At 41.6% G+C, this 25,977-nt stretch overlaps 1 protein-coding gene across 2 annotated transcripts in view; it reads right to left on the bottom strand.

Annotated features, from left to right (window-relative positions):
• Window positions 1-25,977, bottom strand: part of plxna4 (plexin A4) — a 478,637-nt gene that overhangs the window by 175,485 nt on the left and 277,175 nt on the right. For both annotated transcript variants that reach the window (XM_079552367.1, XM_079552368.1), the window contains exon 5: window positions 2,852-2,975. In XM_079552367.1, coding sequence (XP_079408493.1) covers window positions 2,852-2,975 — 124 coding nt within the window. The remainder of the gene's footprint in view (window positions 1-2,851; window positions 2,976-25,977) is intronic.

The following is a 25,977-nucleotide window of genomic DNA, read 5'->3' as shown; positions in this document are numbered from 1 at the left end:
CTCACCTGAAGAATTTTCCAATAACCGCGGAAAAATTGAAAGAGCCGTGGAGAGGTTTAGATTTCAGCCTTCAAGTGACTCACTCAAGAATACCATTTAGCAACACAAAGGTCAGGAGCTCGCGCGGATCCGTCTGCCCCGCCGCTTCCACCGGCCTGCTGCAATCATCTGGATGGAGAGCGCAACCGGAGCCCCGGGGTAAAAAGCATGGCTCTCTGGGAAAAGGTTAAACGCACGCTAAACATTTCAGCGGCAGCGGCTCGCACGTGCACGAGAAAGACGCGCACACCTGCCATCCCTTCATGAATATTATTACAGGGAGTCGTCGTGCACATCGACAGCACGCCTCCGTGACCCCAAAGAGATGGAGATTAGGCACTCGAGCCCGACCTTAGAAAAAAGCGGTTTAGAAATTCATGCACATCGGCGATTCCAAAACCAGTTCTGACCGGTCGCTACACGGGGAAATGGGAAGCGGAAGATACGGGGAAAGTGGTTAAGTGAAGAAGGAGTAGGGGCGGGACTGGGACTGAAGAACAGCCCTGGACTCTGACCAGCCTGGCCCAAATTAGCGTAAATGTGACACTTCCACAAATACATGTTTGAACCTCTTACCACCCGCCCTAAACCAAATGCATTATGTTCTCTTTTGGCTGCGTAACACCTCATTTGAAAGCTAAGACACACAAAGCTGACCTTTTTCCTCGCGCTGTTGCTGTGTTGTGTCACCTTTTGTATGTTTTTCTTTTTCTTTTCTTTTTTTCTTTTTTGTCACATTTTGGTTGAGTTTTTGTTTTTGTTGAATTTTTGCTGAGTTTTTGTTACATTTTTGTTGCATTTTTGTTGAATTTTTGTTGAATTTTTGTTGAATTTTTGTTTATTTTTTGTCACATTTTTGTTGAATTTTTGTTGAATTTTTGTTGAATTTTTGTCACATTTTTGTTGAATTTTTGTTGTGTTTTTGTTACATTTTTGTTGAATTTTTGTTGAATTTTTGTTGAATTTTTGTTGAATTTTTGTCACATTTTTGTTGAATTTTTGTTGCGTTTTTGTTGAATTTTTAATTGTTTTTTCTATCATTTTTTGTTTGTGTTTTTTTCTCATGTTTTCATCCTCTGTTTTTTTCGCTATGTTGATGCTTTTCTTTTCAGCTTTTAGATTTGGGTAAAGCTCGGTTGAGGCGGGACTGGTGGCCCTTCTGTGCTCTTCCAGAATGGACACATGGCCAGTCCGCCCCTGAGAAGGAGTCAAGGCTAATTAAAACAACCACTATCTTATAAAGTCTCCATCCAGTCTCCATCCATTGATACAACTGGTTTATAGTATATTAAGACTCTATGTAAAATGATTCTTGCTGGTGAATAATCATCACCATGTCCGTCTGCTGCCAACATCACAGTAAACAGCTGGGCACGGTTCAATTGGAAACTGCAGAGGCTTGTTGACAGTCGTTGTAAGCTGTGAGGTCAGCATTTGAACAATTCATTTGGCTGGCAGCGAAATGATGTAACTGAGTAATTAGCCATTTACATGCATACATAAATAAAAATGTGTCTTGAGTGTGCAGCTGTCAGTGAGCCAGCGGAGGCTTTTTAGTGTCTGGTGACTGTCAGTGGGTTTTAGCCGAGCTGTTTCCCATATAATACCAGGCTTTACACCATGGTCTGGGTGAACACTTGATTCTAGGTTAAAAAGTGATATAGATACAGACGGCATCGCGTCATAGAAGGGGGCGTGGCTTCGCCGAGGGGGAAAATAGAATCTTATCTCTTTTTAGTGGGCCCATAGATACAGACGACATCTCTGGAATCGCCCATATATGGTCATTTTTGAAAACAGGTAAGGGGGAAAACAATTTTGAAAAAATGAAAATTTTCTCTAATTATTTAAAAACTACTTCAACAAATGCTGAAATATGAATATAGTATATAAGTAGTTTTTGAATAATTAGAGAAAGTTTAGATTTAAAAAAAAATTGTTTTCCCCCTTAACTGTTTTCAAACATGACCATATATGGGCGATTCCATATGGGAGATGCCGTCTGTATCTAGAGAAAATTCCGGATCCTGCCCTCCATCAGACATCATCAAACTGTAACATTGTGACACATGAAAGCCACGCAAAGCACCTTAGATCAGGGGTAGGCAACGTCAGGCCCGGGGGCCAAATCCGGCCCTCCAGCACAGAACCTCTGGCCCTCAAGATGATTTTGAGAAAACATATTATTAAAATAAGATCAAATACTTGTTAAAGTAGTCTTAAAATGCAAGAAATAGTCAGTATTTTAAAAATGTCCTGTCAGAACATCCCGCTTGGTCATATATAATGTTAAACAGTGATTCTCAACTGGTGGGTCGGGACCAAAAAGTGGGTCATGGAACCATTTTCAGTGGGTCACGAGTCTAAAGGGAACTTTTATTCAATCTTTCATTCATCTGAAACTGTCTGTAAAAATGAATGTTATTGGGTTGTTTTGATCATAATTTCAGTCTTAAAGGGATACCTAGTACTTGTTCAACAAATACTTGCGTGAAAAATGCTATATTTTATACGATATTTGACAAATTACAGTTTTATTTGGGTCCCAAAGCCCTGCCACTTGGGAACCACTGATGTAAAACATTGGTATTTGTAGAGAATAGTTCTTTAGCAGTTCTTTGGCAATGATGAAAATCGTCCCTCCATGACAAAAACTTGCCGACCCCTGCCTTAGATGAATGAGAACGACACTACAGCATGTCCGATGGTCGCTGTTGTTGCTGTGAAGTGTTGAGGTGAATCTACAGCATGTCCGATGGTCGCTGCTGTTGCTACGAAGTGTTCGGTGAATCTACACCGGGGGCAAACTGACCGTGACGCTGAACTGGGACACGGAGATGTTGTTGGGGTGGACGCTCAGCCTCACACACTGTTTGATGTCGGAGGCGAAGCGGCGCGGCTCTGAAGAACGCTCGCATTTCTCTTTCCTGGTGCACCTGCAGACAACAAAAACACACACAAACCAGAGTACAAGTTAGTCACAGATACACAAAATACTACACACACACGTGGGCGCGCGGTAACCCGAGCGGGGCTTACAGCACTGCACCTGTTGGGAAATATCCTGCGTTGAAAAGGCTTTACTCTCAATAATAAGCAGATTAATGAAGTTTGCTACTTTGCCTGTCAGCTGATGTGCTTCATAATATAACTTTGGTTTTAATAAGCAGTACACAGTATTTCATGTATTTGTTTATCACACAATGAGCATTTGCATTAAACTGGAAAGCAAAGAACTTTGTACCAGACGACAGACTAATTACCATCTGCAACTGCAAGGCTTACCCGGAATATACATATAAAGTGAAGATTTTAGCGATTCAGCAACAATTCATTCAGCGCCCTCTCATTCCAAACCATTAAACACCTAAAACACATCCAACTAGTCTTGTATTTACATGATAGATACAGACGGCGTCTCGTCATAGAAGGGGACGTGGCTTCGCCGAGGGGGAAAATAGAGTCTTTAGAGAAACACAATTCACTCTTTTTTAGACATTTTCTGGTGGAATATGAACTTATTTGCCACATATAAATAATTATTATATAATATGTTATGTTATAATTGTTCAGTAGAAGTGAAAAAACGGCAGTTGTAGCTAGCGCTAGCTAACCGTCAGAGGTGGGAGTAAGTCACTAAATGCAAGTCTCGAGTCAAGTCCAAGTCGTGAAGGTCCAAGTCCCAAGTAAGTCCAAGTCAATCGGTCATGGGGGTCAAGTCAAGTCAAGTCAAGTCAAGTCAAGTCAAGTCAAGTCAAGTCTTGCTTTAGCCGGCAAGTCACCTCAAGTCACAAACGCCAGCGTGTCGACTTTTCAAAATGTGTTTCATCTTGAAAACAACAATCTCAAGATGTAGCAATTTTGAATTTAGGCTAAAATCAAACTTTTTAAAATCTCATGGATTTAAAGTCTAATAATATTTAATCGCCACAAAATTCAAAATATATATATTTTAAATGCTCAAGTCTGACTCGAGTCAAGTCTCCCACCTTTGCTAACCGTTAGCATTAGCATGAAGTATCATGTTAGCATTCTCCGTTATTTATGTATTTATGGGCTGTTGAACCACTTTGCTCCTCTCCATGTCTTTGTATCTTTATTTAGTATAAACTATATTCATAATTCAGCATTTGTTAAAGTAGTTTTCGAATAATTAAAGTTTAGATTTTTCTCCAAATTGTTTTCCCCCTTAACTGTTTTAAAACATGACCATATATGGGCGATTCCAGAGATGCCGTCTGTGTCTATAGTTGATCCTGTTTATAAAAATGAACATTCTTCACGTTTCCTTTGGCATCAACATCACCAAGTTACATTATCCAAACTACCAAGTGCAGACTATTACTAGGACATCTCTGGTCTTTTACTTCTTTAGTGAGTACATAATACTTTCTGCAGTGGGTTCACAATACAACCTATGGCAAATGGTTGTGTAAAGTAATAGCAGTATAGTAGTAGTGTAATAGCAGCAGCAGCATCGCCACGGTCAAGGAAATAACATGTCATTAGAGTAAAATACTCGGAGATGTAGTGTTCACAGGCAGCAACCGCACTCTCTCTCGGTACAGCTGCATTTTTTATTTTTTTTTGCCACGGCTCCTAACACAACTAAAACAGGAACTTTTAAATACTAGCTTAGTGCTGAGTAAGTGGTGAATGATGGACCTTGTTTTATCGAAAGGCACATCCAAACATAATCATGATTTTCCCATTATGTTTTTTTTTTTTACGATTTGTATTTAGCTGTTCAGGGGTTCCCAAACTTTTTCAGGTCATGACCCCCTAAATCAGGGGTAGGCGAGTTTTCCAAGCGGAGGGCTGATTTTCTTTATTCTTTATTTATCTGAATAGACCGAGGGCCGAAGGCTCTGATTAATATGGTTATTAGTCCAAAGTGAAGCACAAAACTGGAAAAATGACCATCTTGAATGAGATAAATGACAGTTTATGTTGAATTTGAGTCGGTTTGAACTAATCCAAGATACATGTACATTCATCATTCACTGTCATTTTATGTCTGTGATGGTGTTTTTGCTGTATGTTTGTGCCTGTGTTTGTCCTGTCATGACATCAACCTGCCATGGGACTACGGATGAAAATTAGCCTATATGGCTAACTCCGGCACATTTACATGTTGAAGAAACACATGTTGATTAATTTGCACTGTCCCAATTCAAATAAAGATATATAAAAAAATTTAAAAAATACAAATGCCAATGGAACACGAATAAAACCCACTTGAAATCAGACAAATAATTGTTTTTCCCTTGAAATGACACAAAGTTATCTGAATTAAGAGAATAACTAGTACTAGAGGTTTTATCTCATCTAAGACCAGACCAAACCGTAGATTTAATCTCTTAATTCAAGTAGATTTATGTCATTTCTTCCTTAAAACGATTATTCTTTTCCCAGTGCACTTCTTTCAAACGCCAGTGTTGTGCATAATATATGACCTCATTGGGTGTATTGCAGTGTTAATTTTGACAACATATTTTATTTTAGTTTTAGTCTTAGTCTTTTGACTAAAATGTAATTTAATTTTAGTCGAGATTTAGTCAAAAAAAAGTTTCAATTTTAGTCTAGTTTTAGTCGACTAAAATTAAGACTAATTTAGTCGACTTTGCATTTATAATATTCATTATAATCATATTTAATCAAGGTCCTCGACTTAATGGAGCTTCTCCCACATGAACAAAGCTCAGAGCTGATCCTTTGGCAGAGAATTTACATGATCTGAGGCTCTTTCAGACGCTCAATAGAAGTTTGGATGATTTTAGTCTCTCCTTTTCTTTTTTATTTAGTCTTATTTTAGTCGACTAAAATATCTGGACATTTTAGTCACAGTTTTAGTCTCATGAGAAACTTTTAATTTAGTTTTAGTCCAATTTTAGTCGTCAAAAATATCACTTTGACTAAAATTAAGACTAAATATTTTAGTCGACGAAATTAACACTGGGTGTATTGACAGTATTTCTACCTTTTTTCTCTCCCATTTAACTCTAATAATGTTAAAAGTACTCTCTGATTTGTGTAGTAATGTTTCTCAAAATCATCTTGAGGGCCAGAGGTTCTGTGCTGAAGAGCCGGATTTGGCCCTCGGGCCTGACGTTGCCTACCCCTGCCCTAAATCAACTCGGCACCTCCTTTTATAAAATGTAATTCGCATTTATAATAATCTAAGGTGCAAAATATTTAAAATATCTGGTTTAATGGCGTTAGTTTGGACACTGTATTTTGATATTTGGCTCAATGTCACCAAAATATGTTGCTTTCAATCAACAATGCATCGAATTCATGGTCAGAAATGTCATTGTATTGTCTCTAAATCATCTCGCGACCCCCACTTTGGGAACCGCCGGTCTAATTAACGTCAGCGAGCCAAGTTCAAGGGCAAACCGTTTCTTAAATAGCTTTCGGAACCTTTCTTTTCCTTTTGTTCCGCGGCGCACATTCGTCATATCTCCTCTGCGGCCGCCAGAAGAAGCCCGTAAGTGTAACCGCATCTCTATGGGCCGGCGGTGGTGGCGGCGGTGGGGTTGGGTGCTAAAACAATGGGTGCTCTATATGCAGAAATAGAGCTGGCCAGCCGGGACAGAGGCAGCCCTGGGGTTTTTGTGCTGCTGTCTTAAAAAGATTGGCATTCACAGGCGATGCCAAGTGCAGGTGGAGGAGAGCGGGTACATTTCATACCGAGCTAATGCTGTCCAGGTGGTCTAATCCCATCATTTACAGTGGTCTGGGAGTCTGAGTGAGCGCTTTTGTAGTTGAGGAGGTATTTACTACGAGCCACTGGTCTGAAATGGGTTCCCAGAGATATTATAGGCTACGGTTTCCCACAAACAGGAGCTGCAAAAGCCATTATGTTTGGTTGGGGTTTGATTTTCAAGCTTTTGCAGGCTTACGTGACTGAATACTGCATTCGTTTCCTTTAAGAGGAATGCTGGTGGCTCTGGCTTGTACCTGCAACTATGGGCCTCGAGCGGGGTGGACGCTGGACTGGTCAGAGTTAGCATTCAGTCGCAAAGCCAGTAAATGTATGATTTTACAGCAGGTTCACGAGACGTTATGCACTACTTAACCAAATCCTACACCATAATAATATATGTAAGGATTAAACAACGAGGAGCCGCATTAGACGGTTATAATGCACGACGCGGAGTCGAGAACACCATGACGTGCAGTGGAGTTCCTCCTGCATTATAACGTCTAATGCGGCTCCTCGTTGTTTAATCCGCTTATACCAGGGTCCCACAAACGTAACATTATAATAAATGTTTGTTTCATTTACTAAAGTCACTAAATATGCCAGACTACGGGACTATTTTGTGTGGGTTATTAGCCGGTCACTGAAGGCTGGTCTCAGAGCGAGTCATTCTCCGCAGCTATTACGAGGATCTCAGTCAGGCTCAACGACACAACATCAGCACAGAATCACAACACAACAGGACTAACCCGTAGAGGTTAGTCTACGGCCCGACATTCGGGCCGGGCCGAGATTTCCCGCGTGAGAGTCGGGCTCGGGTCGGGCTCGGGTCGGGTCGGGCTCAATTTTTTGTTTTTTTTTGTTTTTATTAATGCCATTATAATCTCTAATAAAAATCTATGCAATAGGCGGAGTCTATTGGATACAAAATGTGGCAATACGCAATATAAAATAGAGGAGTCCGGGAGGGAGGTGGTGCAGGTGCGGGGGGCGGGTGCACGTGCTGCTGTGTGGTCACGTTTAAGCAGCAGGTCAGGCTGTGATACCTGCGCCACACAGAGAACATCACTCTTCACTCTTTCTCTCAGGACAGCGTTTCATTAACAGTGGATAAATAAGCAGTTTGGTTCCTGTTACTGCGTAAAAAGTAGCTTTTGTAGAGCGCGATGTTTATGAAACATGAAGGAGGAGGAGAGAGAGATACGGAAAAGAGGAGAGGAGGACTACATGTGCGGCTATACCAAAATAATGCAGGAGTAGTAAATAAACCAGGAGTAGTTCGAAATCCGCGCAGTAATCTTCCCTTTACTGTGAGGATTTCAAACTACTCCTGGTATTATTACGCCTTACAATATAGTTCCCCCTTTTATCCGCTTAGAAAATCCACATTGTTTAGTTTTGTGTAATTATACTTTGTAGTGGAACACTTCACGTAACCATATTTAAATAGGGAAAACGTGGAAGAGCTTGGTAGCTTCTATCTTGAACCTGTTTTGGAGCTATAGAGGAGAGAGGGAGAGGCTAAATGCTAACGCCGTCTGCGCTGTGTTTACGTGACTGAAGGCACGGGGGAAGATCAGACAGGTCCTAAAGAACTCGTCAAAGCTCTGGTAAGAACATATCTCAGTATGTAAAAACGGGGGCCTGTTCCTTTAATATTTCACCAGAAAATGAAAAAACAAACAAACTGTGTTTCCCAGAAGATGCCATAAGATGCCGCGTGTATCTCTTTCTTCTTCATCATGCATTTTTTGGCTGGTGAGACTTATACTCTGGAGCGACTTATAGTCCTGAAAATACGGTAGTAGACATACAGCACATACATGTATTTAGTCAGATTGAGGTGCCAAATGAAGCTGTGATCTTGTCGGCCACAATCCACAAACGTTTATGTAAATATCAAACACTATCATAAGTAAATTCACATTGTTTCTTTGTGCTGAAGTATTATCTCCTCTCAAAAGAAAATCCCCTTCATTAAGTTTGTGTCTGGGTCCCAAAAATGGGCTCAATTAACTCGACAGCCTGAAGTCCTTTTTAATGCATAATCCCACTTTTTGATAGTGGATGCACATGATGTCACGGTGTGGTCGCGGCAGAGCAATAAGCGACAAGGATGTGTGCGGAAATTTCACCACAGACTTCCTCGCTTGCCCTCCACCTCAGTGCAGATCCACGCAAGAATGACACAACAGGAGCCCCAAGTTTCACTCCACAAAACACACCGATCCTTCTACAAACCCATCCGACATTAATCCTCTGTTATTGATTTGGACCAGTGCAATTAACAACCGGGCAAGAATATCCGAGGAGAGCCCTGAAATTCCTTTGGAGAGCAAAACAAAATCGGTTAATGAATTAGGGCTTTGAAAGGAGAAAGAAATACCTCAAAGCGAAACCTTTTTTTTAAATTTTAGCAAAGCACAGGGGGGAAACGGAAAGGGGCGGGCTCTGACCTGACAAGAGTACTTTATAGCTAAGCAGTTTAAAGTGCAGCAATGAAAAGAAATAATCTGTGGGAGGAAAGAGGAGAACACAGAGGAGGAGGAAGAGGAGGAGGAGAGTGTTCTGGAAAACGAAAGCAAAAGTGAAGCATGATTCCATTGTGAGCTTCCTCTGAGGCTTTCCCCCCCTAAGCTGGTTTGAGCAGGGATTTAGACGATTTAAAGTTCCTTTTGTGCCTCTACCGCTCATGTCCGCTCAGTTTTATCACATACTTTTCACTGGGCTATTTGATTTGGAGGGCGAAGAGAAAATAAAAGGCAATGTAAATAAATCTGAACTCTTGTATCTTTGAATAATGGTATGATTTATGTTTTATTTTCTTCTTCTTTGAACATCTGTAAGCCAGGGGTCTCCAACCTTTCCCCCCCATGACTGAAAACTCTCGGTTACTAATGCAAGAACTTACAGTGTGACTAGATAGAGTACACTTAACCTCTTAACCTCCAACCAAACCGGGCACATTTTAATTTTTTTTTTTGCTTTACCCAAATTAAATCTAAAAGCAGCAAAAAAGCAGCAAAAACAGGAATCGAAATAAGACAAAAAACTGACAAAAAGCGGCAGAAGAGCGACAAAAAAATGACAAAAACATGGCGAAAACATGACAAAAAAGCAAAAGAAAGTGACAAAAATAGCAACAAAACGTGACAAAAATGTCGCCAAAACATGAAAAAACCCCAACAAAAATTCCCCCAAAAATGTGACAAAAATGTGACAAAAAAGCAAAAAAGACACTGACAAAAAAAGCAAAAAAAGACACAAAACTGACAAAAATGTTGGCGAAAACTTGGCAAAAACATGACAAAAAGACAAAAAAAATGTGACAAAAAAGCAACAAAACGTGACAAAAATGTCACCAAAACATGACAAAAAAACAACAAAAAATCCCCCAAAAATGTGACAAAAAAAGCATAAAAAAAGCCACAAAAATGTGAAAAAAGTCGCCAAAACATGACAAAAAAGCATGAGAAAAAAAGCAAAAAAAGACCCAAAAGTGACAAAAATGTTGTAAAAATACGACAAAAAAGACAATAAAATGAAAAAATAAAGTGGCAAAAAAAAGCCACAAAAAAAGTTTTAAAATGTGGCAAAAATGCAGCAACAACGTGAACAAAAAGTTACAATCGCTTTTGTAGGTCTCAGCTTTCAAATGAGGTATTACACTGTCGCTCTGCATCCGAGAAGCTTTTGGAATCGGGTAAAGCCGAACAGGAGAAAATAGGGGGTAAGAGGTCAAATGCAGATTGTGGTCATAACTCTCGATGCACAATGAGAAAATTCATGACTTTAAGTTTGACTTAACGAGACAGTGATGAATCTGACTCATCTGTGAGAGAACTGCCGTCGAACTTGAGAGACGACGCTTCCGAATTCAGCGATTTAAACTTTAAACAGGTTTAATACCGAGACTTATTATGGCAATCATTTCATACAGAAATAAAAAAAAATAATAGACGTCGGATTCCTGCTCATTTGCTCGGTAAACCCACCGTCTTTGTGCTGCGGCCGTGACTGCGAATAACAAATTACCGGGGCGCGCTGAAAGGATTAGATCAGACCGGCTCTGAATGGGAACTAATCTGCGCTCTTGTTTCTCACAACGGTTGATAAGGTGACACAATTAGAGGGGAAAGTGAGACGATGAGAACAGGGGGGAGCGATGGCCGGAGACGGCGTTGTCGAGGCCAGTTCATGTCAGTGACCGCACGAATCAAGGCTGGTTCATTAATGTCGGACCCGGATAGAAAAGCCACCAGATATATACAAGTGCGCGCCGGTAATGCTGTGGTTTATTCTGACCTTTGTTATCTTTCAATGACTTGTACAACGTATATAACATCAGTCCTAAAGGAACCCAAACCATAACTGTGCACTTATGCTCCAGCCATGTCCTAAGGTGTAGAATGAGCCCAGACCTGTTCACCACAACTGCCTCTAAAATCCTGCCCTGTCGCTCAAATAGTTACTTTGGGTCTGAAGTGCCGTCATGCATGAGCTTAATATAGAAGGTGCAGTTACACGTATGACCTGAGGCGGCAGTAGTGAGTATAAAATGGCCAACTTGAATCTAGCCCGAGTACAAATTCTTATTTTACATGTCCATGTGTTTACATGTCTAGAGCAGAAGGAAATTCAATTTTCATACAAGGAAGGCACTGATCTGATACCAAAAATATGATATTGGGTATCAGCAAAAAATATCTGATACTGAACCGACACCAGTTTTGGCTCTCAACGCCTTAAAAACACAACTTTAACCAACAAAAGTGAATATGGGCATGCTGCACATCATTTTAAAGCTAAGAACCTGGATAGATTTGATTTGATTTGATTTATAGTGTGAGGAAGCTGGCCACGAGGGGTTGAAATGGGCAGGCAGACCCAACGAAGTTAGAGTTCTCACCAGACATTTATTGCTCACGCAAACAGAACTTCTGACACACAGATACAAAATGGCCCCCTAGTGACTACAGCAGTCAGCTTTTATACCTCCCCTAATGGGAAAGGACCTCCCACCGGTAGGTACCATTCCTAGTTTCTCCCCTTCCACATGGTTCAGCCTGAAGTTTTGAAAATGGCCGACAAAGACCACGCCCCTTCCTTTCTCACCAGGTGGTACAGGTAAATGTTTGAGTAAATGAATAAACAAAGTTGTAAATGGATAATTATTAACTTAAACATGAATCTGAGGGTTATTGTTGGCTGGTGTATATTGCAAACGAAACAAAAAAACAAAAAATAACAAACACACACAATGGGACAAACCCACTTTGTCACATATTGGTTTATTTAGTCGGGACAGTGCATGTTAATGAACATACATGGGTCTCCCACAACGGATTGTAGCCTTGAGCTAATTTCCATCCATCGCCCCCCATGCGCACTCATGAACACACTCTCATTCATCCTGGCCTATTGTACATGTTTTTAGTGGTAGGTGAACCTGGAGTACCCGGAGGAAACCTACGCAGACACGGGGAGAACATGCAAACTCCACACAGAAAGGCCCCGTCCGCGAATCCCAACCTCTGATTTAGTTAGTCAAGGTCTGGTTCAGAAACTATGATAGAAATACCTAAAGATAAAGAAGGCCAAATACAATCAACTAACCACTGTTGAAGCCATGTGTTTGTATTTTGGTTTAAAGGGACTATATGGAGTTTAAAAATGTTTAAAAACACATGTTCCAGCAATGTCCTTATCATGTGTAGAATGAGTTCAGACCTGTTCACCACAACTGCCTCTAAAATCCTGCACTGTCACTCAAAAAGTTGTTCATCCGAATCATGCACGAGCTTAATATAGAGCCTGCAGTTACGCAAAAGACCTGAGGTGGCAGTAGTGAGTATAAAAATTTTCAAGAATTGACTTGTACCCGTTGGATTTCAATCACCCGACAACAGAATCACTCATTTGCCACGTGAATGAAGGCCAGATAAACACTGCGGACGGCGCGATGGCATTTTCTCCAAAACCCCGGGACGACAGCGACGCGTAATTCTGTCCGAAAAGCCCCGGTGATGGAAATAGTTTGGCCGGCGTGAGCGCAGATTAGAAGGTACACTACAGAGATATAAGTCTTCAGGTGTAATGCATATCTAATGTGAGCCACCGAGAAGGTCAAGTGGCCGGGGGATCGAAAGCTATTAACTTCTAAGAGAGAAAAAAAAAAGCAGGCACTGGAGTGAACCGCTGAATGGATACAGTGGATTAATAGGAGATTTTATATTAAATCGGTGCTGCCTTCTGGACGCTGACGTGATGATGACGCTGGCTCAGGTTGTGGAGTTGTCTCACATCTGGAGGGTTGTTGTCCAATCCCAGCAGCGGAATGAATGAACATAGTGAGATATTGAATGATGCTGGTGGAAGAGGCCGCCTGTGCTGATTGGGAGCCATGTCTTTACCGAGCTGTGGCTACTCGCAAAGGTGGACTGTAACGGAAGTGTATTTATGTGTTAAACCGAGACAGCTGGACATGTCTTGATGCTGTATATCTGGCTAGCGCTTTGTGACTAACCAAGTCACCTCTCCAGGGTCATAACTGGTAACTGAGATCCCAAAAACTGTTATGTGACACTTCCAGACAAACCCAGCCAACCCTAGGTCAATAAAAGAACCCACAGTAAGTAAGGTATATTTGGATAATCTAAAAAAAACATCAGTTAACATCTATAAAGGTCCATCTCTGCATTTCTATGATGTTGTGCCTTGTCAATGCCAGTGATTTAGGACAAGGGAGATTTGGGTTGCTGTATACATGCTTTTCAGTCATGTGACCTTTGTTGTTGTGGCGGCCATTTTGAATACCGAAGTAGAATTATGTAGTACAGCCACATCTAACAATATCTCTATTGAGGATGAAAATGAAAAACAACTGACTTTCAGTGGCATTTTTATGTACTCGTAATCATTGCTCAAGAAGATAACAGTAAAAACATGGCCCCGGAGACGCACGTTTATGTGAAGAAACCAGTGAGTCACCGGTAGCATGCTAACATCTTAAATGTTAGCATTCAACTTCAAAAACTCAGCTCCGACCTCTCCAAGAGAAAGCCCTGAAACACAAACATCTAGCCTTGGATACAACATGTGACAGAGGTCAGAGCTGTTACAGTAGTATTGCCTCAGTGTTCATAGATGTGAGCCATTGGTAGTTGATTGAATCAACTGTCAATGGTTGACAGTTGCTAACCGGTAGCATGCTAACGTCTTGAGCAGCTTAACGACGCAGACTGAGACTCTGTTGACATGACAAACTGTAGAAATCACAGAGAAAGGTTTTCTGCTTCATTGGAAACGCATGTATAGGTGGTGACTTTGGGCACATAGTCTTTTCACGCTGTACTTTCTAAACTGTATTTGCATTTTCTAAGAGTAAAGCCTTGTAGGTGTAAGGTGTGGATTAGCTAAATGCTCCAGTATATCACTCCATGTAGCTGTTGTCATATTAATAATAAACCATTTGTTTCGCTGTTGTTGGACACATCAGATAAAACTTTAATTTACAGATCCAAATGTTGTTCCCCTTTTATTCTTGCACCCCATGTTAAAGTTGTACATTCACACTTATGATAGCTAGTTGTAGTTAAATCTTCCCTCCGCTGTTTACTTCCTGCCTCTGATGACACAGCTGATGTCGGCGGAGGAAAGGGTCTCTTCTTAAAGTCGCACTATGCAATTTTTTTATGTTAAAAAAAGGTTGCCCCAGCGGCTGTGTGGGTGGGTAGCCTGGCCAGTTCGCTTCCCATCCCGGTGGCTCCAGGATCCATTTTATTTCCCTCTTTTTTAGGTTTTCTGATGAGTTTTTGGAATGAAATGTATAATGTGACCACGGAAACGGTTCAATCAGCTGTGAAAACCTAAAAAATCAATTGATCGTGGAGCGTCCAACAAGCCAAAGGGTAAAGTAAAGGCGCTACGCTAACCACCCAAGCCTCCGCTGGGTCACTGAAAGGTCGCATCGATATCAACTTTATTTATTTTTTACAGAAATTGTTGCATCGTCATCACAGTCATCCAGTAGCTACATCTTAAGTCGATAGCAACTCCTTTATTTTGAGAAATATTATTACATTTCAGCAATGGCTCCGTGTTTTCCAGTCCCTATGGAAAGCGCTTGGACTTGAACAGGTCTCCGTGTCCTCTCGAAGCCCCAATTACCATCGTGCCCATGCATCATCAAACAGCACATAGGCTCCTACAGTCTGAGAGCCCGAGGCCATATTAGCCGTACTGCAGGGCTATGTCACAGGCGCACTCAAAGGGCGCGCGATAATTTCAGCCAGCTACATCTGCAGCGCCAGGGTTAGCGGACGCACATACACAAGGTCAGGTTCATGCGTGTTGTGGGGACTCTTAAGGCGAGTATAGGGGAAATATAAATTCAATGTGAAACTTTTGCTGTATATCACTGACATGAATGTATTACAATGTAAGTTTTCTGTCAACTTATGCATCAAAATTGTCTATTTTTCAGCCACAAAATGTAAATAGTGGACAGAGCTCGGCTGAAGTGTATTTTTATTTAGTTGAAAGGTTTTTTCATGGGGGATTTTGCTTTGTTCTTCAGTGAGCTTTTCATAAGTTAAGTGTAACAAAAACAACAACTCTGAAAACCTAAAAGAATATTGTTAAAGGAACAGGCCAGTGTTCATTTTGACAACATATTTTAATTTAGTTTTAGTCTTAGTCTTTTGACAAAAATGTGATTAGATTTTAGTCTAGTTTTAGTCAAAAAAATATCTTCAATTTTAGTCTAGTTTAAGTCGACTAAAATTAAGACGAATTCAGTCGACTTTGCATTGATAATGTTCATTCTAATCATATTTAATCTTGTTCCTCTGCTTCATGGAGCTGCTCCACATGAACAAAGCTCAGAGCTGATCCTTTGGCAGAGAATTTACATGATCTGAGGCTCTTTCAGACGCTCAATAGAAGTTTGGATGATTTTAGTCTCTCCTTTTCATTTTTATTTAGTCTTATTTTAGTCGACTAAAATATCTGGACATTTTAGTCATAGTTTTAGTCTCAAGAAAAACTTTTAATTTAGTTTTAGTCCAATTTTAGTTGACAAAAATATCACTTTGACTAAAATTAAGACTAAATATTTTAGTCAACGAAATTAACACTGGTTCAAACCTGGGAATTTTATTAATTTTTTTTTTTTTTTAATCTGAAAACCACTATTTTTCCATACTGAATTATGTTCTTACCTGAGCTTAGATGAGTTGATGCGCACCTGTCTGGTCTTTGTGCGTGCGCTCAGTCACACAAAACGACCAAAGATGTTATTCGCATTTTGCCTCTTCCAATTTATTCCTACAGCTCCAAACAGGGGTGAGGTTGGAAGCGACCACACCACGCTCCTCCACGAGGCTCCTCTGCGTATCAACTCGTCTAAGCTCAGGTAAGAACATATCTCAGCACTGAAGAACCTGAAGCCTGTTCCTTTAAGTACAAGGCTGGTGAGATTGGAGTTTGTGTGAGCTACTAAAATGAGATATTTTTACAAAAGCGTAAAGAAAAACGCATTTTGAGAAAATGGGCCTTAAAGTTTTGTAACGTCGACAAATATCTGTATCTTTGTCACGTCTTTATCTGCGGCTAATGGCCATGGCCGTCTCCCAGAAAGGAAATGACCATATTTAGATTACAGCATCTTCTTGGTCGTCTTTCACACTACATGTGCATATCGAATATATCAATATATGTGGATGAAGATGTGTGGGAAACCGGTCAGTGTGCCGCGATGTTGCAGTTACTTCTGGGAAATCAAGCGGGAAAAACAAGGGTGAGTTTTGTATTTTTTCTGTTTTATTGTGACATTAAAACTAAGATGTTAAGCGACAAAACTAGTTAAAAATACTGACATTGACCACTGCGTGAAAAAAATATGTTTTCACCTTCCTTAAAGGGGGGGTTTTATGCAAAATGGACATTTTCAAAGCTTTACATCATGTTATTATGTCATTCCCTCATTAAAAACATGGCTGAAGTGTTGCCTTGGCACATTCACGTATTTTTGAGTAATCTGTATAAACTCTGATGGCGGCCATTTTAGGGATAGGTTTGCCTGAGTCCTCCTAGGAACGCCCCCACCTCCTGGAGACGCCTCCGAGCTTTCGTCACCAGCCGAGTAACCAACCACTGCTCCTCAGCAGAACCCCCTCCCCACTGATGCCACAGACAGCGTGTGGAGGGGGCGTGTCTAAAGGCTCAGAGGTTCTTAAAGAGACAGAGGCCTATTTCAAGACATTCACTACAGCCATTTTGAGAGAGCGATTTTATACAAGGCAGTTATTCTAATTTACTGCATTTACAGACCAACAGAAGGTTTGGTCATCATTGTAGTGTGATATAGACTGGTGCTATGTGACTGAAAAAAGCAGAATACTCCCTCTTTAAGATATTTTCCCGAAATCATTCAAGTCCCAAAAAAACAAGTCTGTATAAGTGACCGAAGCCTGAGCCCCCACATGACTTGGTAAACATGTACACACACACACACCCACACACACACACACACACCCACACACACACACACACACACTGTGGCCGCATTAAGAGCAGTGGTCCTCGGAGCGTGCCTCCTCTGGACTCACCAGTGGGAGAGTCATTACTTGGACCAGCGGCCATGACCTCGCTGTTGCTGTATGTGGACAAAACACAAATTGGAGAGCTTACCCGCACATGCATACAACCCTGCGCCTCAAAAATAAAATCTCACCACAGAGAAAGAGAAAGAGAGAGAGGGAGAGGGCAGAGAAAATGCTGAGAATGCTCTTGTGAGCTATCTTTTGGCGTAAGTCTGCAGAAAATGTCCCTGTTCCAAGTAAAGCAACATAGCAATTATCAGACCTCCAGCATGACTAAGCTTTTGTGTGTGTGTGTGTGTGTGTGTGTGTGCGTGTGAGTCTTCGCAGCGCTTTTACTGAAATAGAAACACTGCAAGATTATTTTTATATTTCTCACAAGTCCATACGTAAACAGTGATTTTTTTTTTACTTTGTGAAAAACAGATCTAGGATTGTTCACTCATGCATCTTTAACCTCTTAACCCCCACCTGAACCAAGCACATTTTGTCCAGTTTGGCTTGACCCAAATCTAAACACTTCTTGAAAAAAGTTAAAAGTGTTACTTTTCTCTCTCTGACTGGTCTGTGCTTTGCTTTAGGAAATGTTGCATTCACAAGTTAATAATCCTGAAGTATTTTAATGTCTGTAATAGTTCACAAATGCAGTCATTGTTCTCACTTTAATATCATGCTACAAGTAGACATAATAGAAACAAACAGCTCAGCAGACGACTCTTCATCCGCACAAAACTCCTCTTCCTCCAGCTGCTCCAGTGAAGCTGAGGTTAATGGTCAGTGTTCTAGTCTCTTACGTTTCTTTTATTATCATAGTAAGCGTCAAATATTCATCTTTATTTCATTTGTTGTGGTCCTTGCTGTCCAATGGGAGCATCGATCTTCACACAAGTGTATGTGTTTACAAAATAGTTCACTTGCAAAAAGTACAGTCTGAATGCGAACCGCACCAAATGAAAAAAAAAAAGTCCGCTTTGGTCCGGACCAAAGGACATTTCTTGTCTGAATTAGGGCTGAACGATATGGACAAAATTTCATATCTCGACATTCTTGCCAGATATCTTGACGTCGATACGATATAACTATGGGTTTGGTGAAAACCAAGCATTTCTCAGAAAAATTAAATCATAATATAAAAGAGTGCATTTTCATTGATGAAAATCTATATCGTTATATCTTGCTTTTTTGATTTTACTATTTTGAATGTTCATATCTCGATATACCCCTCCTGGAACCTTAATGTGGTGGAGGGGTTTGAGCGCTGAATGATCCTGGAGCTCTGTTGTCGGGGCTGCGTGCCCCTGGTAGGGTCTCCCAGGGCAAACAGGTCCTCCGTGACGGGTCAGACACAGAGCGGTTCTGAAGCTCCTTATGAGAGACCAACAGGCCTGACAACCATGGGGTCGTCCTTCTGTGGACCCACCACCTGCAGGAGAAGCCATAAGTGGCTGCTGCAATGTGATTTGGGCTCCAACAGCTGCCCCCACGACCCGGCAACGGACAAGTGGAAGAAAATGGATGGATGGATGAATATCTCTATATAAATAGGATAACAATATATTTTCCTTTTGCAATATTGATATCTTGAATATTCTTATATTGATATTGATATGATAACAATATATCTTTCAGCCCTAGTCTGAATACACCCTAAGTTTTATGTACACTGCAAAAAGTAAATATCAAGCATTGGCTTAAATGACTTGAATTGAGGAAATGTTTCTTGTTTTGAGCGGTTTTCACTCATTTAGAAACTTTTCCTGATCGGACCAAGTTTGCTTTGCTTGTTTGAGGACATTTCAGACCAGTTCTAGGGTAAATCTCGCTTGAAATAAGAAAGTAAAATTGCCAATGAGAGAAGACCAATTTTCTTACCCCATTGGCAAAGAAAATAACCTGAAATAAGGACGAAACGTATCGAAACGAGTCAGAAACATCTCAGAACAAGTGAAATAATCTAGGACAAATGCCCAAGAACTTCTTAACTAGTCAAAACAACTAAAATTTGGATTATTGTGCTCAAATTGAGATGTTTATACTGATCTAGTTAATTACTTTTTGCAGTGATATATATGTATTCTGCATTTGACTATCGGGAAATATGTCCTCTGCATTTGACCCATTCCCAACCATAGCCTAAGGAACTTTATATTTTCCATCTGCAAGGCTGGAATGCTCGCCTCTCAGCCGCCGCCACCTCGCAGCTCGCGACACAGCTGTATGAATCGCCTAAACGTATGTAGCACATTGTTTACTTCAGCATCACACACCTGATTAATGCTCGAGCGCTTCTGAAAGGCAGTCATCCCTCATAAAGCGCGGGTGTACAGAATATTCGATTCCCCTTAAACTTTTTGATGGTTATTGAATGCATCGCCATACATCTCCCCTTTCTTCTCCTGTCAGCGTTCCCCTCAGTCACCCTCCGTTTGATGTCACTTTCGGCTTTATGCTCTGCCACACAAAAGCGCCGGCCCTTTTTGACAGTCTCTGCGAGCGCGCGTCGCGGTGACAGTCGGTGACAGAGAGTAATGGCGCCGACGCTCACATCGGGGGTGCGGCTCTTGTGTGTTGCTTCGGGAAAGGTAAGGGTGCCACAAACGCCGGAGCCCGTGCGCGGTGACAGTTCGGCGGAGTGCGCGAGGCGCCGCGGCGTTCAGTTCCGATCCGAAGACCCTGTCACTTCTCGGCCTTGTTCCCTTCCCTCAACCTCCCCCAGCGGCCGGAGACAGGAGGGAGCTGGCGGTGGAAGGGGGAGAGGGGGGGAGAGAGCGGTGGGCCGGACCCGGGGGACGGACACCTTCCCCTGGGCACGCACTTCAGAGAGGACCCTGCGACGGGCTGTGAATGTCATTGATTCAACATGAATAATTCTGGGGAAGGGAAAAAGTAGCGGATTTGAGGTCAGATCATGGCCCAGGGATTTTACTGCAGATTTTAGGCACATTGTGTTCCTCTGCATTTTGGGTTGTGGGTTCGAGCTTCGGCTCTGGCTGTTTGAGTGAAAGGGTGAAATGTGCTCAACTCAGACCACTTTGAAAATCCGTACTATGACGACTGACAGTTTTCTCAAACAAGCTTTACTTTTCTATACTTTACATATTGGTACATGTAAGGATTATAACGAAATCGGAACAAGCCTCTGAGTAGAGAAGTGCAAGACTAGGATAAAAGGGGACTGTCAACGGAGGTCTGGTGACTTTCTCTGAAGTGGTGACTTTCAGCTGGTGACTTTATACAACTTTGTAAGTAGGAACAATGGCAATGGTAAATGGTCTCATCTTATAAAGCGCTTTTCCACCTACATTAGGCACTCAAAGCGCTTTACAGCAAGGCTCCACTCACCCATTCATACTCTCATTCATACACCAATGTACGCAGACACTGGGGGCAATGTGGGTGAAGTGTCTTGCCCAAGGACACAATGACAGTGTGACTTTCAGGAGGTGGAATTCGAACCCCCGACCTTCCGATCACGAGACGACCCGCTCTACCATCTGCGCCACCGTCGCCCCAATAAAAGCCTTATCTTTGAGACGACTTCTATCTCCAGTGTCTGCTTTGGCTAAATCCAAATAACTGGTCTCGCGTGATACAAAATAATAATAATAATGCATATAGCGCTTTTCTGGACACTCAAAGACGCTTTACATTGCACTATTCATTTACTCCATACTCGGTGGTGGTAAGCTACTATTGTAGCCACAGCTGCCCTGGGGAAGACTGACGAAAGCGAGGCAACCAGTCTGCGCCATCGGCCCCTCCGACCACCACCACTCACTCACTCACGGATTACATTCGCTAGGCTTCCTGGTGTTCCCAAACGGTCTCCCATCCAAGTACCGACCAGGCCCTTCCCTGATTAGCTTCCAAGGTCTGACGGGATTGGGCAGAGCATAGGCGGTATGGCCACAAAAGAACCAGATCCTAACACACAACATGAAACATGGCCATAACAACAGCTTGTCAAACTATCAAACTACGAGATGTTAAATCTCAGTAATCCTGCTGTAAGAAAGCCTGAGCAGATACAGGGAGAACATGCAAACTTGACACAGAAACAGAAAGGTTTCTGAGCTACTGTGCGGCCAGAGAAGTGTCTAAATAACGGCAGCTTTTGGGGCATGCTCCCGCTCTGCAGTCGGAAAGTGGACAACCAGACGAAGATGGAAGATACAGACGGCAATGCATCATATCAAGGGCGTGGCCTCTCATGGGAATCCAAATATTTCACTATTTCTAGCTGTTTTCTGGCAGACTATAAATATATTTCTTACACAGATGGATGTTTTTTCACAGCAAATTGTTCAGTGTAAGCCAAAAAGTGTTTTAGGATTTCTGATGCAATGTTTGCATAACCACGGAGACGGTGCAACAGCATAGATACAGACGGCATCTCGTCATAGAAGGGGGCGTGGCCTCGCCGAGGGGGAAAATAGAATCTTTAAGGAAACACAGTTTTCCACTCTTTTTAGCCATTTTCTGGTGGAATATGAACGTATTCATCACATACAAATAAAGTCAAGTATAAATCGGGTCCATATGGATGTTTATTCACAGCGGATTGTTCAGTAGAAGCAAAAAAAACGCAGTCGTAGCAAGCGCTAGCCGTCCCCAGAACAAAACTCCGGACAATTGGTGACAGAGCGTTCCAGGCGGCTGCTCCTAAACTGTGGAAGACTATTCTGTTCCCTTATTAACATTTTTAACTCCAACTTTGTGTGCTTTTATTATTGTCAGTTTTAACTTATGTTGTAGCACTTTGAGATTTTCATGTAAAGTGCTTTACAAATTAAAGGTATTATTATTATTATTAGCTAGCCTTAGCATTAGCACGACGCTAACGTGTAGCATTATGTTAGCATTCCCTGCTTTTTTTAATGTATTTATGGGCTGTTGAACCACTTTCAACATCTCTGGATTTGCCCATATATGGGGTTAAGAGTTAAGGGGGAAAACCATTTGGAGAAAAATCTAAACTTTCTCTAATTATTCAAAACTACTTTAAAAAACGCTGAATTGTGAATATAGTTTCTACTAAATAAAGATGCAAAGACATGGAGAGGAGCAAAGTGGTTCAACAGCCCATAAATACATCAATAACGGAGAGTGCTAACACGCTACATGCTAACTTTCATGCTTCTACTGAACAATCTGCTGTGAAAAAACATCCATATGGACCCGGTTTAGACTTGACTTTATAATAAGTTTATATTCCGCCAAAAAAAACGTCTAAAAGGAGTGAAAAATTGAGCTTCCCAAAACAGAAAACAGAGGCGCTAAGCTAACCACCCAAGCAGCCACTAGGTCACTGAAAGGTCAAATACGCACGAATATTAACTTAATGGTGCAGAAATGGGAGAAAGCTTCGAACATCACCATATATGGGCGATCACAAATATGCCGCCTGTGTCCATGTTCATGCAACAGACAAACATTAAATCAAGAACGTGCCCAGGCCAACCAGACCGCACCAGTTCCAAGCACTTTTCCTCTGGAGGAGAAACTTTCGCCGTTAACACCTTTTCCTGTCGAGTCTATGCTTCAAAGCAATTACAGCTCCCACCAACAGGAGGCAAACTGGACAGTGTTTACATGCTAATTGTTGTGCTGCCATTTAATTAGACGGAGTGTGGCATACTCCGGTAATAAGCCCCGCGAGGTAGCGCGCACGGCAACAGGAAGAAAGAGGAGCGCAGAAAATATCCAATGGACCTGCCAATTAGCTGGTCTTTCTGAAAAGGTTAAACATTTGGCAACATCAAGGGTCTCTGCAGAATACAGAGCAAGTCGAAACCGGGTGTTACTTTTAGGACTTCAGACACTTATTAAAGGTTTATTTTAACTATAATAAGGTTACATTAAACCAAAATGTCTTTTTAACTTTTAAAAGAATCTTGGACGACAACCCGGCACCTTCAACAAACTGAAACGAATGAATACTTTGCTGAACGGAAACAAATAAAAAGGCCAGAAATGGGAGCAAACTTTTTTGAGCTGGAAAAAATATTTACTTTATGTGATATATGTGTCTATGTAAGTATAAGGTGACACTGACCAATGGCCGCTGGCTGCACTGCTTTGTGATGACGACACTAGAGGCCGCCATTGCTGTAGCACCTCCATATAGCCGCTAGTCGCCCAATAGAATGCATTCTTAAACTTTCTACAGCTAGATATTCCCCCCGTGATAATGCTGGGTTAGTTACAATTAAAGGGCCCAGGTGGTTTTTTGTAAGAACATATTTCGATATCTCGTACTAATGAGGGCCGGACTGTTAGCATTGGAGCTGCGCAAACTACACGTCACTCAAGGGCCGAGTCTACAGTGAAGATCCCGCCCTTATGCCCTTTTTAAGAACAGGCTTCGTCAGAGCTGGGGAGGAGGAGTCTGTAAATCCGTCCTGATTTCCCCCTTGAACGTGGTTATTTTGTCAAACGGGGAGGAGTGAGTAATGACGGCCTATTGAAAAGAACCTTAAAAACTAATGTTGTAACATGATCAAAAGCACAAAAAAAAGTGGTAACACTTTACATTACGGGCCGGTAAGTCCGTGGTACTTACAGCGGTAATTACTAGTAATGACAATGGTACTTGTTGTGGTACTAAAGTGGTAATAACTAATAATTGGGGCTAGGGTTAGGGAGTCACAGAGTTACCACTGTATCTCTCATTACTAAGAGATACAGTGGTAACTCTTAGTAATGAAGTACTTTTATTTACTTTGGTATTTTAAGTGATAGTTTCTGGTAGTTACAATGATATATCTATGGTACTTACTGGTAATTCAAGGATGCTACAGCAGCAATTCATAGGTAGTAAATGAGGTACTTCTACAAACAACATAAAACAGCATTAGGGAAAACAAGAAGTACAACCTTCATTACTAAGAGATACCACTGTTTCTAGAAGTACATACAGTGGGGAAAAAAAGTATTTGGTCAATTTCACATAGACATTCTATTGGATTTTGGCCAAATACTTTTTTCCCCCACTGTACCTTGTAATTCTCACCATAGTATCCTTTAAGTACCACGATAAGTACCTAGAAGTACCACTATTATTACTAGTATTTACCACTGTCAGTACCATCATAAGTATCTAGAATTACCACTGTAAGTATCAAGGTCTCACCGGCACGTAAAGTCGATTCTGCACGATATATCTCATGTTTGTGCCATGATATTGTGGACCAGGCCCGACATGGAACATTAAATTTCAAAAAGTGAGTTTATCTTAAAGGGGGGTATTATGCAAAATGGACTTTTTCAAGCTCTACATCATGTTATTCTGTCATTCCCTCATTAAAAACATGCCTGAAGTGTTGCCTTGGCACATTCACGTATTTCTGAGTAATCTGTAAAAACTCTGATGGCGGCCATTTTAGGGATAGCTTTGCCCGAGTCCTCCTAGGAACGCCCCCACCTCCTGGAGACGCCTCCGAGCTTTCGTCACCAGCCGAGTAACCAACCACTGCTCCTCAGCAGAACCCCCTCCCCACTGATGCCACAGACAGCGTGTGGAGGGGGCGTGTCGGAAAGGCTCAGAGGTTCTTAAAGAGACAGAGGCCTATTTCAAGACATTCACGACAGCCATTTTGAGAGAGACATTTTATACAAGGCAGTTATTCTAATTTACTGCATTTACAGACCAACAGAAGGTTTGCTCATCATTGTAGTGTGATATAGACTGGTGCTATGTGATTGAAAAAAGCATAATACCCCCTCTTTAATGTATTATGACCATAAAGGATACATTGCTCTGACTATGGAGACTCTTATGTGCTCTTACATTCCGCGAGACTAAGATGTCAAAGACGTTTTTCATGCAAACAATCTCCACCTCGGCACCAAACATGATTTGATTTTTCTTCTGCAAATTCACTTCTCCACACACTCCACACTGCCCACCAGACTGACACTGCTGCGAACTCACCCATACCATATTCACAAAAGACATTTCAGTGTCAAATATGGATATGTTCGTTGTCTGGCGATCACTAAGGCTATATCTGTTAAAACTGTTTGCACTTCCCGTTGTAGAACCAGCGAATAGAGCCCAAAGGGTTGGAGATCCGGAGTATCCGAACGTCCACACTATGTCCACATCATGTTAGATAAAGTAAATCCTTTTCATGTTGTTGCCCGTGATTACTGAACGGCCGCTGCGGACGAACGCTCTAACCACTGAGCCACTGTCCATTTACTGTATGATGGAGGAGATTATGTGCAGAGGGAAACGGAGAGTGTTTGTGCAAAGGCCCGCTCCTGGTGATTTCCAGGCTGTTCTATTGATCTGCTTCCTCCTGTTCCCCCGGTGTTCTCTCTAACAGCTCCTCTCAACAATCTATAGAGTAAATAAAGGTAATGGTGCGCCGGTGTGTGGATAAGAGGCTGCGGTTTGCCCGGAGAGAAGAGAGGTGATTTCAAGGTTGATTGGGGAAACTATAGCAATCCAAACCGCACTTTATATAGGAACTGCAAGTGGTTATTATTGCTTTAACTCAGAAAAGTAAAAGTACAAATCTATATCCGGAAAAAGTTGGAAAGTTAAAGTTGGTTACAATTAAACATAGTATAGGCTGTGCTCAATATATATCGTATAGGCAGTATATGTCGAGGCACCTGTATCGT

The sequence above is a fragment of the Gobius niger genome (genome assembly GCF_951799975.1).
Source record: "Gobius niger genome assembly, chromosome: 2".
NCBI classification, from domain to species: domain Eukaryota; kingdom Metazoa; phylum Chordata; class Actinopteri; order Gobiiformes; family Gobiidae; genus Gobius; species Gobius niger.
The sequence above is the reverse complement of the archived record's forward strand: the minus strand, read 5'-3'. Positions and strand labels throughout refer to the sequence as shown.